This window comes from Lepus europaeus, chromosome 2 (genome assembly GCF_033115175.1).
Source record: "Lepus europaeus isolate LE1 chromosome 2, mLepTim1.pri, whole genome shotgun sequence".
In the NCBI taxonomy this organism is placed as follows: domain Eukaryota; kingdom Metazoa; phylum Chordata; class Mammalia; order Lagomorpha; family Leporidae; genus Lepus; species Lepus europaeus.
Genome location: NC_084828.1, coordinates 140,954,349 through 140,972,998, shown reverse-complemented (window position 1 = coordinate 140,972,998; position 18,650 = coordinate 140,954,349). Strand labels below are relative to the sequence as shown.

Below are 18,650 nucleotides of genomic sequence, written 5' to 3'. Positions count from 1 at the left end.
CGAACGTGTTACTTTTTATCAAAAATAAAATGACGAAAAATAAATAATAAATAATAAATAAAATGTCATGTAGCTAAGAGGATATGAAAAGACCTCTCCCAAACTTCCACTAAGATAGCTAAGACACAGAGAGACACAGAGAGCTCTTTTTTTTTTTTTTATTGCTACCTAAACATTTAAAACTGATGTCAATCTCAGGCTTGAAACCTATAGAACTTTCCGGAACCTAGAGTCCAACAACAGCGGCTCAGGGAGATGACGGATGGCATCGGCAACCCTCTCCTCCGAACAGCCGTAAAGACCTTTTCGTCAAATCACTAGAATTTACAATTCCAGGCCAGTCCCAGCAGGGACGCCAAGACCCTTTCATTCACAGCGAATTTGCCAGTTTCTTCCGAGGCGGGCATTGGTGGACGACTACCCTGGCACGCTAGAGCCCTGTCGGCCCCTCTTCCAGGAGAAACTACAACTCCCAGAAGGCCCCTGTGCAGGCGGGGGGACGCGTCTGATAGGGAGCGCGGTCTCCGTCCCGCCCCCCCCCCGCCCTCACGTGATTCTCCTGTCAGAGCGTGAGGTGTGGGCGCCGGTCCCGGGCCCCGGACATCTCCCCTTAGCGCCGGTGTAGTGCAGAACGGGGACGCCAGGCTGTAGAGGAGCAGGCCGCTGGCAGTGCGGCGGGACCCCCGCACTCACGACCGCCAGGCTGGTCCTCGAGTCCCCACGGGAACACGCCGAGCCGAGCGTGCCGCGGGCAGAGTCCGCTTCCACCGTGGCACCTGGGCGGGAGGCGCCGCCGTCGTGCGCGGGGGTAACTGGCTGCGCGTCCTCCTCACCGGTGTCGGAACCTGGGCCTCGCAGGTGCACGGGAAGAAGCCTCAAAGACGGCATCAGAATTGGTGCACCTGCGCGTTGAGTACACGGGTAGCTGCTCTGTTTTCCAGACGTTTCTGCACTTTAGCAACTAACAAAAAAAATGTCACACTTAATCACCATGTTCTGGAGCCGGACCCCCGGCGGCTTCCCTCGAGTCCGCAGTTGGACTGGAGTCCGGCGGGTCCGCAAATCCAGAGCGAGGCCCAGGCCGCCTACTAGCCTCGGGGCACGCCCTCCCTCGGGCGCGCGCTGCGGCCCCGCCCCGCCGCCCCTTTCATTCAGAAAGCCCTCAGCGATCACGTGAAAGAGGCGTGCGGGCCGCGTGGCGTCACGAGGCTCGGGCCAATCGGAAGCTCTGTTTATGTCGGGGAGGGGGGCGGGCAGCGGACTGTTCTCGCCCCCTCCCCTCCCCTCCCGCCCTCGCCTGCGCCTCCCGCTCTCCGGCTGCCGGGAGATCGCCGAGCCAGGGCGGGCGGCGGCGCGGCGGGAGCGCCGCGGGGAGGGCTGCGCCGGTGGCTCTTCTCACCGCCCCCGGGGCGCCCCGCGTCTCCCCTCCGGGACCCAAGCCGTCGGCCGTAGCGGGCGGCCGGATCCGCGTCCCGCCTCGGCGCCGAGAGGACATGCGGGAGAGAGAATGAGCCAGAGGGACACGCTGGTGCATCTGTTTGCTGGGGGGTACGTCCCCGCGGCGCGCGCGGGCCGGGGCTGAGGGCCGCGGCCAGAGGCTGAGGGGGCCCGGGCCGCGGAGGCGTGAGGAGGCTGCAGCCGGGCTGAGGGGGTGAAGCCCGCCCGGGGCGACCCTGGGGGCCGACGGGGCCGGGGGGCTGCGGATCCACAGGCGGGAGCAGGCCCCGCGTCGCGGCCTAGCGGGTGTCCGGGATGCGGGGCCGCGGCGAGGAGCCGAGCTGGCTGCAGGCCTAGGCTAGGTTGCAGGGCCCCCGGCGTGCCGGGCGGGGAGTGCGGAGGCCGAGGACAAAATGGGCGCCGGCGCCTCCTCCTTCTCGCTGCCGCGCAGGCCGGGGCCTCACGTTGCTCACGCCCCACCGCGGAGCTCGGGCTGCCGGTTTCCGGGCCTGGCTCTGCCGGGGCGGGTGCCCAGGGGGCTTCGGTGGGTTGTTTCCAGCTCTTGGAAGATTTCGCTCCTGGGTGCGAGATGCGGTGCCAAGCGGCAGTGCCTTGGGAAAGTCGGATTTTTTCGTGAAAACCAGCGCTCCCTTGCACACCGCCTGCTTTTCTGCAACTCAGAGGAGAAAGTGGGGGTGGGGAGAGGTCAGATGCTTTGAAGATCGTTCCTGTGTGTGTAGGAGATTGGAACTGAAGTCCCCGCTCGCTGAATGCCAGCCCAAGTACTACAGTACTGTTTTGCTGAGCCAGTGTAATCTTCCCTTTAGATTTTTTTTTTCCTCCAAATTTGGAAGATCGTAGCAATTTTATGAGTTATTTATAGGATTTAAAAAGTTGTCTTATAAAAAAAGACGAAGGGGAATCAATGCTGAGACACCTTTTTTAACCATGGAGTAGCGTCTCCTTAAACCCTAGTTTGTTCTTAGATAAACAGTATTAACAATATTGAAGAAATCCATATGCAGTTCTGTTCACGGTGCCTTGCTCTGCATTGTACCGTGGTGCCAATACTTGCCTTATCAGGCAATGATTGAAAAACATTGTGTATCAGTTAGGGGCCAGCCATAGTTTTAGAATAAATTCCATTAATCCGTAAGATCCAGTTTAGGCAAAGTTTGCTTTCAATTTTTCTGGAAGACTTACTGCCAATAATTGTTTTTTAAATACAGAAGCTATGTAGATGTTCTTAAAAAGTAGAGGTGCAAATAACTGGATTCCCGCAATAATTACATCTTAGGTAACTCCTGGTTAGGAGGCCACAGGTCTAGTTCTGGCCACTGTTTTAATCTGTGCGAGGATGGACAAAGCCTTTTCTTCTCGTTGCTTCATCTGTATCATGAAGGGATCGTGCTGTATGATCTCTCAGGCGTTTATTCTAGCTCCTGATAGTTCTGTTACCCAGCATTCAGGATTTATTTATCAACTTTTGCTTAAAATGGAGCAGCACACTTATGTTGGAGGTACATGTTAGCTGGATAACAGTAATTTTCAATTCTGGATTATGACCTTTCTGGTTTTTTTTTTTTTTTTTTTTTTGTAAGAAAAGTAATGATAGATTTTTGTAGCATTAACAGAAATTAGAAGTTCCCTTTAACTCCCTCCCCAAAATAAGTATAGCATGCGGGCTGTGTGGCACTTTAAGTGAGGTACTGGTGTGTAGGATCCGATCTAAGACAGGTGCTCGGCCTTGTACATTTCTTTCCTTTGCATCTGGATTTTGGGTTTATAAATGGTTGCACAGTGATTATAATAAAATAAACCTTTTTTTTTTTTTTTTTTTAGAGAAACTTTAGAACTAGGAAGGATGGTAAAGGTCAGCTGTGTTAGTCTCTTCAAAATATGGAAAAATACTGACATGTAAAAATTTTCTTACTCAAGGTCAGTTTTTTTGTGCATGTAAAATGAAGAATAAGTAATCTTTTTAAAAAATATATTTATTTATTTATTTATTTGAAAGAGTTACAGAGAGAGAATGAGAGCGCGGGCCAGCGAGAGGGATCTTCCATCTGCTGGTTCACTCTGTAGCCGCCATAGCTGGAGTTGTGCCAATCTGAAGCCAGGAGCCTCCTCCTGGTCTCCCACTTAGGTGCAAGGGCCCAAGGACATTGGCCATCTTCTACTGCTTTCCCAGGCCAGAGCAGAGAGCTGGATTGAAGTAGAGCAGCTGGGTCTTGAACCAGTGCCCATTTGGGATGCCAGTGCCTCAAGTGGTGGCTTTACCTGCTATGCCACAGAACCGCCCACCCCTTTAAAAATACAAAAAGATTTATTTGAAAGATTTACAGAGAGAGAAAGGTCTTCCATCCGCTGGTTCACTATCCAAGTGGCCACAACAGACAAGGCTGAGCCAGGCTGAAGCCAGAAACCTAGAGCTTCATCTTGGCCTTCCACGGGGGTAGCAGAGACGTAAGCACTTTGGCTGTCTTCCATTGCTTTTCCCAGGCCCAGGATAAGTAATTTTGAAAGATCCTGCCAGCCCTCATAAGAATTCAGTTCTTTAGAATATTCCGGAAGTTGGGACTGGCACTTTGGCATAACAGGTAAAGTTGCTGCTAGCAGTGCTAGCATCCCATATTGGCACTGGTTTGAGTCCTGGCTTCTCCACTTCCGATCCAGCTCTCTGCTATGGCCTGGGAAAGCAGTAGAAGATGGCCTAAGTCCTTGGGGCCCTGAACCCCTGTGGGAGACCCGGAAGAAGCCCCTGGCTCCTGACTTCAGATGGGTCCAGCTACAGCCGTTGAGGCCTTTTGGAAGATATCTCTCTCTTTGCAACTCTGACTTTCAAATAGATAAATAATTTTTTTTTTTAAATATTCTGAAAGTCTGTGTGCTAAGCATTGTGGAAGGCACAAAGTCCATTGTGTTGGTAACATTTTTCTTGTTGATTGAAGCTGTCTGATTCTTGTTGCTTCTTTAGGCAGTCATTTTTTTAGAATGTTCTTCATTAAATAGTTATCTTGATAGGATTATGTAAAGTGGAAGATAACGTTTTTTACTTTAATAATAACCTCCTGGGGGAAGCAGTGGACTGTTGGCCCTGGGCTATTTCACTTACAGGCATCCTTTGAATTAAGCTGAGAGTACTCTTTGTTTTTGAAAGAACCTAGAGTTCACAGTGGCATTCGCTTTAGGCAAGAATTTTCTGAACATGGACCTTTTGAGTTTTCTTGATGACTAAAATTGTATGTATTTAAGTATATATTTATCAGGATCTCAGAAAGATTCTTAAGCAGGACCATGTGAAACAGATCAGCAGCAGACCTTGGGTCTGGGTGACAAACTCACACACGTGACTTGTGCCTTCTTTAAGACACCCTTTGGTCCCATTGTGCTTCAGACACCCTTTGGTCCCATTGTGCTTCTGGCAGAGTTAATAATTGTAAGTTCATTGGTTAGGTCACTTGAGTTCCTTTTTTTTTTAAAGATTGATTTATTTATTTGAAAGAGTTACACAGAGAGAGAAGGAGAGGCAGAGAGAGAGAGATTTTCCATCTGCTGGTTCACTCTCCAGATGGCTGCAACGGCCGGAGCTGTGCCCATCCGAAGCCAGGAACCAGGAACTTCTGGGTCTCTCACGCAGGTGCAGGGGCCCAAGGACTTGGGCCATCTTCTGCTGCTTTCCCAGGCCATAGCAGAGAACTGGATCGGAAGCAGAGCAGCTGGGACTAGAACTGGCGTTTTTATGGGACGCGGGCACTGCAGGCGGCGGCTTTATCTGCTATGCCACAATGCCGACACTCACTTGAGTTCTGAAGGCCTATCATGGCAGCCTGCAAAAAGATGTAAATAAGACTTAATTTTAGCTGTGCCTCTGGTAACAGTGATTGCCCATTTTAAAGTGATGTAAGCAGTATGAAATATATTTTAAGTACTTTGTTAGAATTATACATCATCTAGTTATTATATTAGCTGCATATGTCTACCAACCAGCAGTTCACTTTTTTTTGAGACTGAGATTATCTCAAATAGGAGCAATAAACATTCAAATTTTAAGTGAATGCATTTTTTCTGTGTAGCTATGATAGAGAACTTAATGTATGTAGTAAATTATATCACATATTATCTAAGAAACTTGTGGTATCTTGGAATTCATTTGCGTGTGGATTTATTAGATATTTGTTATTAATTCAGTAAGAAATAACAATTTTACTATAATGATATTGGTTAAATTGTTTCACTTCTTTGCAAGTTCATAACAGAAATAGTATACCTAGAAGTATAATTATTGTGTTTTATTTCCACTTTGTGCATTTTTTTTATTAGCCCCATTTTCTTAGTTTTTACTACCTCCTCTTTCTCTCTGTCTTAGTCTGTTTGGGCTGTTGTAACAAAATTCCATAAACTGAGTGACTTATAAATAATAAACACTTATTTCTCACCGGTCTGGAGATACTGGCAGATTTTACGTAATACTCTGTGGACAACATGAAAAATAGGCATAAAGTACTTCTGCACCTCAAAGTATAGGTCTGCAGTTGTTTCCATACCAAACTGAAGCTTAGCCCCTCTTTTTCATAGGAAACCATTTTGCTTTAAAGAACTATTGACACACTGACCTTTTAGACTTGAGTATTTTTAGACATTTTCTCAGAAAAAAAAAAAAAGAAGTGAGCTTATCGCTTTAAGGAGAACCACTGATAGCATTTGTTGCAAAGAATAATACTCACCTCCAGGGTGCCAGCTTCCTGTACCCAAGGATATTTCTGATGAGAAGATTGCTGATAGTAAAAGAGTGTACATTTGTTGATGTTGTATGATGCAGTGTATCGGAGTTCAGAATACCTATGGGACCACTGATGCAGTATTTTTCAGGTGACTAATGCGTGACATTATGGAGGGGTTATGCACCAATAAAGGATTGAGAGTGTAATACTCTCAATTTTAATGTAATACTCTGAAAGCTTTATTGATATTGTTAAGATTCCACATGGCAACTAAGCTTTAAGAACCTACCACTTGTTCAGTTTTAATGCAGTATCCAAGATTATCCAAAAAAGGGAATTGTCAAGTGAACTATGTCATTGATAAGAAAATGCTAAGTGCTATGGGAAAAAAACATGGAACAGCATGAGAGGGAGTACACCCTGCTTCCAAATAGGAACATGGTGACGAGTCTTAACCAAGAAGATGACATTTGAGCAAAGACCTAGAAGGGAGATGCTGAGTTTGGATACTAGTTTGGGTATCCCCCAAAGACTTGTGTATTGGAAGTTTGGTCCCCAGAGTCTTGTGTTAATGGTTTATGCATGATGGATTAAGGGTGGAGACTTAATCAAATTGTGCTGTCTGAGAGGTGAAACTTTTGCGAGGGTGATCAGATTAGATTAAGTTTCTGATAATGGTCAAATTGTAGCTTTTTTTGTAAAGAGGCACCCGGGCATGGAGGACAGGTGTGCATTGTGATCTGCACAAGTCCTGCCACCCACCACACTTAAGACACCAGGTGAGTGGGGGCCACTGAATCGAACCTCCAAAAACCACAAACTGAAATCCTGTAGCTCCTCTCAAGTGTTTGCTAAAGTGACAGAAATAGAAGTAGTACAGGCATGAACTACACCAAGGGAATAGGCAGTGAAAAGACCATAGGATAGGAGCACAGTGATGAGTTAGGTGTACCTGGTTAGAATCCCAGCTGCTCCACTTTCTATCCAGCTCCCTGCTAATTCGCCTGGGAAATTTTTTTTTTTTTTTTTTTAAGATTTCTTTATTTGTAGGCAAAGTTACAGAGAGAGGTCTTCCATCTGCTGGTTCACTCCCCAGATGGCTGCAAGGGCCAGAACTAGGTCAATCTAAAGCCAAGAACGTGGAGCTTCTTTCCGGGTCTCCCATGTGGGTGCAGGGGCCCAAGCACTTGGGCCCTCTGCTGCTTTCCCTGGTACATTAGCAGAGGGCTGCATCTAAAGTGGAGCAGCAGGGACTTGAACCACCACTCATATGGATGCAGGCATCACAGGCAGTGGCTTTACCCACTAAGCCACTGGCTCCAGCACCTGGGAAAACCAGTGGCCAGGAAGTGAACCAGCAGTTGAAAAGATCTTTCTGCCTCCCTTTCTCCCATCTCCAGCCCCCACCTCTCACTCTGTCTGCCAAATACATAAATAAATCTTAGTGGTTGGGGGTAGGGAGGACCCTAGCCATTTCTGTGAAAACAGGGAGAGTCATTGCAGGACTTTTAGGGGGTACCTTTGGCTGCTGTGCTAGAATAGACTACCAGCACAAGGGCAGAAGTTGAGGTCAGTAATGCAGATGCGAGAGAATGAGAGTTCCAACTAGACTGGAGAGAGTAGTGGATGTTGTGAGAAGTGGTTGAATTCTGGTTGGATTTTGAAGGTAGAGGAAAAGGCGAGAATAATTCCAGGGCTTTTAGTTTGGGTACCTGGAAGGATGGAATTGCTGTCAGCTGAAGTGGACTCAGTTGCGTGTGGAACAGTTCTGGAGGGGAGGAGAGCAGAAGTTCCGTTTTAGAACTGCTAAATTTATTTTGCTTTTAGCAACTACTCCGTTTTTAAAACCTTTTATTTATATCTTATTTACTTGAAAGGCAGGAAGAGAGATCTTCCAGCTGCTGGTTCACTCCCCTCAAATGCCTGCAACATCCAGACTGGGCCCAGGCCAAAACCAAGAGCCAGCAACTCAGTCTGGGTCTCACATGTGGGTGGCAGGGACTCCAGTACTAGAGCCATCATCTGCTGCCTCCCGGGATGTGCATTAGCCAGGAAGTGAACCCAGGCACTCCCAATGGATGAAGGCATCCCAAGAAGCATCTTAGCCACAGGGCAAATGTCCGCTCCCATGATGAGTTTGAGAAGAGATCAAGAGGCAGTTGTGTCGGTGGTTGGATATGGTGATCTGAAGTCGAGGAAAGAGAGCTGGGCTGGAGGTAAACATGTAGTAGTCATTGGACCACAGATGGTGCTATCTGCCCCTACATATTACTAAGGAATGAAAATATAGTAGAGAGGACCAAGGACTAATGTCTCGAGACTCCAGTAAAAGAGATTAGAAGAGGAAGAACCAGACTTAGAAAATGTAGCGTCCTGAAATCCACATGAAACAAATGTTTTGTGCTAGGAAAGAGTGAGTGACCAGTTGTCTAATGTTACTGTCGTTTAAGAAGATCAGATTTAACAGTTGGGGGATCTTTGGTGACTGATAAGCAGTTTCCCAGTCAAGAGAGGAAGAGTCTCATAGGTGTGAGAGAGAAAGTGGAGACCAGAAATGGGACAGTTTTGAAATTTACTATACAAGGCAACAAAGAAACAAAGCATTCATTTGTTTCTATAGTAAATTTTTTAGTCTTCAGTCTGATATCTTACTGTTTTTCCTTCAAATGAAGACTGTACAAATACATGTTGTGCTGTATAAGACAATTTCATCCTGTGTTTCCATGTTTAAGCTGCTGACTAACATTTTCTGGTTTTCAGTATTACTAGTTTTGATTTTGCTTTAGCATTCAACATGAGAATAGCTTATTAATATTTTCCGCAATCAGAAATGCTACATGTATCTTTAAAAATGCCCTTTTATTCTCTCTCTCTCTCTCTCTTTCTCTCTCTTTTAAGATTTACTTATTTACTTGAAAGGCAGAGTTGCAGAGAGGGACGGGCAGAGTGTGAAAGAGAAATCTTCCATCCGCTGGTTCACTTCTCAGATAGCTGCAATGGCCAGGGCTGGGCCTGGCTGAAGCCAGGAGCTTCTTCTGGGTCTCCCACGTGGGTGGCAGGAACTCAAGCAGTTGGGCCGTTTTCCGCTGCTTTCCTGGGTACATTAGCAGGGAGCTGAATCAGAATTGCAGCAGCCTAGACTCGAGCCTGCAACCATATGGGATGCCAGCACTGCAAGCGGCAGCTTTACCCACTTCACCCCAGCGCCAGCCCCACCCTTTTTATTCTCTTAAACTTTTTATATCCATCTCATTTCATGTTAGTCTATCAAGTATGTAGAGAATGCCACTTGCCATTTTGAACACTGATAGCATTTCTTGCCCAAACACTGAAGTTTCAGAAAAAATACTTAGAGGATTTTTTGGCAGAACCTCCTTAGTGGTTTTATAGAGTTTCAGAACCAGGCTGCATATTTTAAGCTCAGAAGCCTCCTCGAGTTTGACTAATGGCAGTGAAGCCTCTTCAGTGGTATTTCTTAACTTGTCTAATGTCCAAGTTCGTAAACTGCAGTGGAATCTCCCCCCTAGCAGAAAACTGACCAAATATTTCAACTTACTCTTCTTGTTTTACAAAGTTAACCACTTGTTGGCTGATAGTAGGTCTGCTTAAAGCTAGCAAAAAATGAATTGTTAAAGTACCTTTTTAGATATACATGCTCATGTGATATTTTGGACCTAGTCAGAAAATATTTTGTCCATTTATAAATTACCTATTGAGTTTCTGGACTCCACATGCTCAGTGGGTTAAGATCAAGGCCATGTCTCACAATGTCTTGGGATCCCAGATCCTTTCTGTGCCTTCCCTTTCCTTGGCAGAATTCCAGAGTGCCTTAAGTTTTCTTGCAGCTCTGAGTGGGAAAGATCTTTAAAGCCCAGCAACTAGATCTCATGGTTCTGCAGTTTGGGGCGGTCCAACTGAGCGGCTTTATGTCTGAGCACCTGAGCCTTGTCCTAACCCTTTGCATCATGGCTGAAATTGATCTGCTTGCTATTCATGTTTACTCAGTGAACCATTTTTCTTTCCCCATTCCATCTTCCCATCCCCAGCATCTTGTTCCTTTGCTGCTAAAACTTGTGTGGGAGAACATTTTGAGGCCTGCAATAGTGGCCCTGCTCCTTCTTGTAATCTTGTGCACTAATTTGGCAAGCACTTAACAATACGTTTTTAACCCTAAGTGACATCCAGTATGTAATAGTGACAAATGTAGAAGGACAGATTGCTTTCCCCACCCATCCTGGTCACTGCGTCTAACCTCATACCCTTCCTCATCAGGTTGCACCTAAATTATACAAGTGTTTCAGATTCCATAGCATCCCACTAGAGGATTATGAAACCGATTTGGTTTATTTGTGACCCACTTTTTCAACAAGGATACATTTTTTTAAAAAAAAAGATTTATTTATTTATTTGAAAGCATTACACAGAGCAAAGGAGAGGCACAGAGAGGGAGAGAGAGAGAGAGAGAGAGAGAGGTCTTCCATCGCTGGTTCACTCCTCAAATGGTCGCAACAACTGGAGCTGCACCAATCCGAAGCCAGGAGCTTCTTCTGGGCCTCCCGCACGGGTGCAGGGGCCCAAGGTCTTGGGCCATCTTCTACTGCTATCCCAGGCCATAGCTGAGAGCTGGATGGGAAGTGGAGCAGCTGGGACTCAAACTAGCGCCCGTATGGGATGCTGGCACTGCAGGCGGTAGCTTTACTCGCTACTTCACAGTGCCAGACCCACAAGGGTAAATATTTGTATGCATTGATTTCAAAATTTTCTATACCGAAACAAATTTATCTTTCAATTCCATATTCCATAAAACTTAAAAAATTATTTGAGAGGCAGAGACACCTGGAAAAACAGAGCACTCATCTGCTGGTTCACGCTCTCAGTGCCCGCATTGGCAAGGGTCAGAACCAGGACCTGGAAACTCTGGTCTACCACGTGGATCAGATCCCACTGCTCTTCTCAGGATCTGCTTGAGCAGGAAGCTGGGCAGGAAACCAAGCCAGGCATCAAACCCAGGCGCTCCGATGTGGGAAGCTGGGATCTTAAGCACCAGAATCAGTGCTTGCCCTCCAAACTTGATGAAGCGCCCTCATTTCTGTGAAATGTTTGTGTGTGCCTATAGGTATGCTGAGTCTCAGTGCGAGATATATTTCTCGTCTGTTGAAGCCAGAATCCGAAAGCCACTGATGAAAGGAGAGAAAGAGCTGAACTAGAAGCAAGAAACATAATTTGTTCTTTGCCTGTGACTTTAGAGCAAGTAATTTTCTTTTGCAAGAGCTTGTGTGGCTTTGCCCACCAAGTTGGACCATTTGTACTGTCTCTTGCCATTTAAAGTCTAGGGTGTTCATTTCCTTACTCCTGCTCTCTGTGCCAAGCGTTGTCATAGGTGGGCCAAGGTTGCTGCCTTCCTGATGCTTACATTCTAGGGTAAGGGGACACAGCAGATAAGGTAAAGGAAATGTAGGGTGTGTTAAGTGGCAGTATTTGCGCAACAGAATAATGTAAGGAAGGTAGATTGAAAGTTGGGTGTGACAACTGAGCAAAGATAAGGCGGTAAGGGACTGGCAAGAGCAAAGGTCCTGAGGCAGGAGCATGTTTGGTGCATTCAGCTCTAATAATTAGATGCCAGTGTGGCTGGAATAGAGTGAGAGATGAAGTGGATAGTAAGAAGAAGTCAGAGGGATCCGGAGAGTGGACTGTGTAAAGTTTCTTAGGTTATTGTAAGGAGTAGGATGACGTCACTGGGGAATATTGAGCAGAGGAGTGCGGACACTGTGACCAGTGTATCGAGGTTAGATGAGGGTGGTGTGGGAGGGTAGAAGCTGAGAGGTACTGCTTGGGAGGAAACTGTGATAACCTCAGTAAGATCCCATAGTGGCTTCAGGCATGGTGGATGATGAACCAATTTGGCTGGTTTGTGACCCACTTTTTCAAAATGCTAGTGGCAAAAAGAGATCACCATTCTGGATTGTATTTTGAAGTCCAGATCAAGTATACTTGTATGCTGTACACGTCATTTTTTCTCAACACCTTCATAAGGGTCGTTGGGTCCCAGAAACATCAACCATGTGTTGTACAGTTTAAAACCTGTGTTGTTTTAAAAAATACACATTGTTATAATGGTGATTAAAAATTAATTTAAAAATAAATGTATGCAAATGATAAAAAGAAAAAACAAAGCTATTAAAAGATAAAAACAGGCCCTCATCGCGGCTCAATAGGCTAATCCTCTGCCTGCGGCGCCGGCACACTGGGTTCTAGTCCCAGTCGGGGCGCCGGATTCTGTCCCGGTTGCCCCTCTTCCAGGCCAGCTCTCTGCCGTGGCCCGGGAGTGCAGTGGAGGATGGCCCAAGTATTTGGGCCTTGCACCCTATGGGAGACCAGGAGAAGCACCTGGCTCCTGCCTTTGGGTCAATGCAGTGCGCCGGCCACAGCGGCCATTGGAGGGTGAACCAACAGCAAAAGAAGACCTTTCTCTTTGTCTCTCTCTCTCTCACTGTCCACTCTGCCTTTCCAAAAAAAAGATAAAAACAGCATTCCACAGCTTCCTACTGAAGATATCCTGTAATTCTTAGCTATTTATGAAAAACATTTTTTCCTGTTCTAAATAGGTTCTACTCTCTGCCCCCCCCCCCATTCATTTATTAAACATACATCCACTTTCTGTTATGGTGAATGAGCTTTTAGTTACACCACTTCCCAATACCTCCCTTCTATCCTCCTAATATATAATTGATAATGCATTTTTAAATCAATAATCAATGCTTACCTTGTTGTGACAATATAAATATTGTTCACTGCAGAGCAAGTGGTGCATTGTGTTGACTTTTTCTTTCTTGAATAACTTAACTGTTTCCCCATAGAGTTAATAATTGCTCCTTATTTAAAATTTTAGCTGTTGCTTCTCGGCCTTTTGGCTAAGGTCAGGTGCAAAATTTTAGCTTATATATGAGCATGATACTTCAGTATGTTCAGATATATTTGCTTATTAGTCTTGATTCCTGGAGATATTTGACCCTCTGAACTCTTATTCTAATCCTGCTGGATTGGTTCTTGTTGAGGGGCAGGTGGTTGCAGAAATTTATCAATATTGAAAGATGCTTGGAGACCTGCATTGTAGTGCAGTGAGTTAAGCTGCCGCCTGCAATCCCAACATCCCATAGAGGTGCTGGTTCAAGTCCTGGCTGCTCCATTATTGATCCAGCTCCCTGCTAATGTACCTGGGAAAGCAGCAGAAGATGACCCAAGTACTTGGACCCCTAGCACCCATGTGGAAGACCTGGATGGAGTCTTGACTTCAGCTTGGCCCAGCCTTAGCCATTGTGGCCGTTTGGGGAGTAAACCAGCAGATGGAAGATTCTCTCTCTCTCTCTCACTCTCACTCTCACTAACTCTGCCTTTCAAATAGAAAATAAAATTGGCCTGCGCTGTGGCTCAATAGGCTAATCCTCCGCCTGCGGCGCCGGCACCCTGGGTTCTAGTCCCGGTTGGGGCACCGGATTCTGTCCCAGTTGCCCCTCTTCCAGTCCAGCTCTCTGCTGTGGCCCGGGAGGGCAGTGGAGGATGGCCCAAGTGCTTGGGCCCTGCATCCCATGGGAGACCAGGAGGAAGCACCTGGCTCCTGGCTTCGGATCAGCGTGGTGCGCCGGCCGCAGCGCACCGGCCGCCGCGCGGCCATTGGAGGGTGAACCAACAGAAAAAGGAAGACCTTTCTCTGTCCTCTCTCTCACTGTCCACTCTGCCTGTCCAAAAAAAAAAGAAAGAAAAGAGAAATCTTAAAAAAAAAGATGCTTAATCTTCCGTTGAGCATCCATCCAGCTACCTTTCAGAGAGTGAGCTGCATGTGTGCTGCTGTCAGAAAAACCCTTCATGTTATAAGTGTGAAGTATAGCAGCCTTCAGGGCATCTACACTTGTCCAAATACGATTTCTTAATCCTTTACTTGGAACTTCTGGCTGTGTATGCATTGTAGCCAGGCTCACTCCATTCTTTTAAATAAAAGACTCCAGAGGCAGGCATTGGGGTGTAACAGATTAAGCCAGAAGAAACTTTAAAATGTCTCAAACTATCCAGTGATAAAAATGGGCTAACCAGTAGTACAAATTCATGGTGGGCACAGCCTGTTCATTCCTCAAGTCAGTTTCCTGTTTTTTTCTTTTATGATTCATGCTTTTTGTTGTTGTTCATTTAAGAAATCTGCACACCCAAAGTAAAAAAGATTTTTTATTAGATGTTTTCTTCTAGATTTCTCTTATCACAACTATACATTTTGTTCTGTGATCCATTTTGAGTAAATTATCTTATGTAATGATTTCTTACTTTAAATTTTACTTGGTGACAGTAATGTTACTATGCCTACTTTCCTTGTGTTATTTATTATATATATTTTACATGTGCGTATTTTAGAATTGCTTAGTATATTCCTGTGGAGGGCTGCTTTATTTTTCTTCCTTTAATGCCCATTATGGAGGCCCATATTAGCCTCTCAGTCAGCTTCCTTTCTTTTTCACTGTTTTCATTGCTCTCTGAGTGATTTTCCTCTATAGTTAGAAAGGCTTCACTGGGTAGCTACTAATTAATGCTTTAGGAGGAAATAGTCCCACTCTTGTACTTAAAAATAATAATTACTCAGCTGATCGTTTACTTACCTATTTAAAAAAAAAAAGATTTTATTTATTTATTTGAGGGTTAGAGTTACAGAGAGAGGTCTTCCATCTGCTAGCTCACTCCCCATATATATGGTCACAATAGCCAGGGCTGGGCAAAGCCAAAGCCAGGAGCCAGGAGCTTCTTCCAGGTCTCCCATGTGGATGCAGGGGCCCAAGCGCTTGGGTCATCTTCTACTGCTTTCCCAGTCCAAAGCAGAGAGCTGGATCAGAAGAGGAGCAGCCTGGACTTGCACCGGTGCCCATATGGGATGCCAACAACGCAGATGGCAGCTTTACCCACTACGCCACAACACTGGCCCTCTTATATACCTTTTTAACCGTTTAAATAATGTAATTTATTAAGAGCTTCTGTTGTTATTCTGGTGATGTGTCTCTTTATTTAAAATAGGTCTTATAGCTAAGTTTTCCTACCATGCGTAAATCTACACAGATACCAATTCTGAGACTCAACTAATGTAATTAATTTTGGAAGATGAAATACTTCCTAGTATTGAGAATCAGAGGAACAGGTATGATTATCCATTACAAGATCATTTCTTGAGTTTTAAAAGGGTAGGAGTTAGAAAGATGGATATACCTCAAATGTTGGTCCAGGTGACAGCAGAGCCACAAGTCCTAATGAGCGAGGAACATTAAATCAGTCTTTAACCTGTACTTAAAGTCTGGATGAGTTGCCAGTAAATTTTAGTAACAGCGCCTGCCATTTGAAATCTTCAGTTAAGTGTTTTTGCTAGGAAGATGTTAAGCTTGGTTCTTCTTAACTACGGAAAGCATTTGTTTGCAGTCATAAATGAAACTTTAACCATTGTTTATTTTTAATCCTAGTGTATTGGAAGGTGACAGGTACCCACTCGAGTTGTGGCTGTGGGCATGTGTACTGATTTGCAGATTTGGTGGTTAAGTTTGGTTCTCTGTCTTTTGTAGATGTGGTGGTACAGTGGGAGCTATTCTGACATGTCCGCTGGAAGTTGTGAAAACAAGGCTGCAGTCATCTTCTGTGACACTGTACATCTCTGAAGTTCAGCTGAACACCATGGCCGGAGCCAGTGTCAACCGAATAGTGTCACCTGGACCTCTCCATTGCCTAAAGTGAGAGCGCAGTGTCCATGATCTCTTTTTGCTGTAGTGGGTTCTACACGTTTGTTTATAGTCTGCCACGTTTTATTTTTGAAGATAGTAGCTTTATTTATTTATTTATTTATTTATGAAAAGGCAGAGTGATGGTGAGGGAAGACAGATGGGGGTGGGGGCAATGCGACGCAGTTATTCTGTCTACTGGTTCACTCCCCATATGGCTGCAACGTCTGGGGCTGGGCCAAGCTGAATCCAGGAGCCAGGAACTCCATCCTGGTCTGCCATGTGGGTGGCAGAGGCCCAAGTACTTAGGCCATTATCCATGCTTTCCCAGACCCATTAGCAGGCAACTGGAACCAGAAGCAAAGCAGCCAGGACTTGAACTAGAGCTCCAATATGAGATGTCAGCATCCCAAACAATGGCTAAACTCACTATGCCATAATGCAAGCCCCTCTGCCACAGTTTAAGTTTCTTGTCAAACTTAATGGCAGATGTTACTCTGAATTATATTCATTAGAAATGTAAGTCTCTAATGGAAAAGAAAGATAACCAATATTAAATATAATATTATTTCCTAATCATGTTATTAGAATGTTTTTCTACATTCATCCAATGGATTTATTTTCTAAAGGTATTATCAGTATTTTATTTTAGATTCTTAAGTCTTCTATGAAATGAGATAGTGTTAATGCTCTTTTATACGTGTTTTTAAATTTTCCAAATACTTGCACAAGTACATCCAGTTAGTGGCAGTCTGATTTTTATGAACCTAAACTGAGACTTAAAGCAGAGTGATACTGATTTTTAAATGCTGTTCAGTATGTGGTTGCATTATATTGCAGTTGGGTTTGAAATTCAAGACTATTGAAATCAGTTTTCACACTTTAAACCTGGGTGTATAACTGGATGCCTTGTGCGTCTGCCTTATCAGCTCACTTGGGACTTGATCTGTTTGAACTTCGTTCAATAGTGTTTGTTTTGTACTGGCAAACAAACTCATCCTGTGTGTTTACCTTTGCAACCAGAAGATTTCCCCAATCTTTGTTTTTCACACTTGGTTACCTAAGTACATGAGTAGGTAGAATAAAATTGTTCACAATTTTGAATTAAACTGCCATAATTATAGATAACTTCTCTGATTCCTGATAGGGAAAGTATCTTAATTTCATGAAAATGTTAAATTAAAATTCCCATGACCTCTGTGATACATGTTTATATTGTGGTTTTCGACAGTTTTGCCTTTTCCTCACAGGAATCTTTATAATCCCTTTAGGGTCTGTGTTAGTTCCTAAGTTTCTTTTACACTTTTTATGTATTAATTTACTTAGTTGTCAGGGTAACCCAGTAAGGGGGTACTGCTTTTCCTCTTTTACTGCTGCTGGAGCGAAGGATGAAAGGAAAGCTGCTTTGTGGTCTAAAGTTAGTTATCAGCACTGAGCCTCACACTTGGTCAAGCCCCTCCACTTAGAACTTTAATTTACCATTATGCTCAGCTGTCTTTCAAGAGATCATCCCCTCCCTTTTTTTTTTTTTAACTTTGAGATAAATTTTTAAGTTGCATTATAGTCAGAGTCTTCTTTCTTTCTTTCTTTGATAGGCAGAGTTAGACAGTGAGAGAGAAAGAGACAGAAAGGTCTTCCTTCCATTGATTCACTCTCCAAATGGCCGCCACGGCCGGTGCACCGCGCTGATCCGAAGCCAGGAGCCAGATGTTCCTCCTGGTCTCCCATGTGGGTGTAGGGCCCAAGCACTTGGGCCATGCTCCACTGCCCTCCCGAGCCATAGCAGAGAGCTGGACTAGAAGAGGAGCAACCGGGACAGAACCGGTGCCCCAACCGGAACTAGAACCTGGTGTGCTGGCACCACAGACGGAGGATTAGCCTAGTGAGCCGCGGCGCCGGCCTTATAGTCAGAGTCTTAATGCTCCACTAAATAAGGAATTCAACAAACAACTAACAAGACATATATTCAGCAAGAATATAAGCAAGGGCTATAAACAGTTATCAAAGGAAGGGGATGTCTGTTTCACTTATAAAGAGATCATTCTTCAACATATACATGTTTGGGAACCACGTGGCATATCTAGTGTGTTAACTCTGAATTTAAATATCTACTCTTCAGTCTCTGCCACTTCTCAACTCCAGAATTCACGGAACAAATTACTCTTAGAAAGCCTGGTGTGATGTAGGCATACTTCTGTACCTTTCTCTGCTGGGCATGTGTGTGTCTAGAAGTGCAGTATTTGCTGTTGAATGGTCTGTTATTTGTTTCAATATAAGTCTCTCTTTTTAAAGATGTATTGTATTTATTTGAAAGGCAGAGTTGTAGAGAGGAGGAGACACAAAGAGAAAGGGATTTTCCATCCACCAGTTTGCTCCCCTAATGGCCTCAACTGCTGGGTTGGTCCAGGCTGAAGCTAGGAGCCTGGCACTCCAGCTTGGTTTCCCATGTGGCTGGCAGGGCCCCAAGTACTTGAGCCATCTTCTGCTGCCTTCCCAGGTACATCAGCAGAGAGCTGAACTAGAAGGGGAGCAGCTGGGACTCAAACCAGCCCCAGTGTCTGAGTAAGAACTACTTTTTTAATTGGGAATTGAACTTGCTGGTAAAGCACATAAAATTGAGAAGAATAGAGGTAATGATAGCACGATCATAGGAAAATGAGAGTAGAAACCTCTATTATGATGTCTTTGTTTAATCTGAGGAAAGAACTTGAACCAAGTATTTTTGTAACACTAATAAATCGGTTATTAA

General features: G+C 44.9%; 1 protein-coding gene across 1 annotated transcript in view; it reads left to right on the top strand.

Annotated features, from left to right (window-relative positions):
• The first annotated feature begins 1,335 nt into the window (after window positions 1–1,335).
• Window positions 1,336–18,650, top strand: part of SLC25A36 (solute carrier family 25 member 36) — a 39,021-nt gene continuing 21,706 nt past the window's right edge. The window contains exons 1-2 of the mRNA XM_062214016.1: window positions 1,336–1,548; window positions 15,749–15,913. Of these exons, the coding sequence (XP_062070000.1) occupies window positions 1,508–1,548; window positions 15,749–15,913 (206 nt within the window). The 5' untranslated portion in view covers window positions 1,336–1,507. The remainder of the gene's footprint in view (window positions 1,549–15,748; window positions 15,914–18,650) is intronic.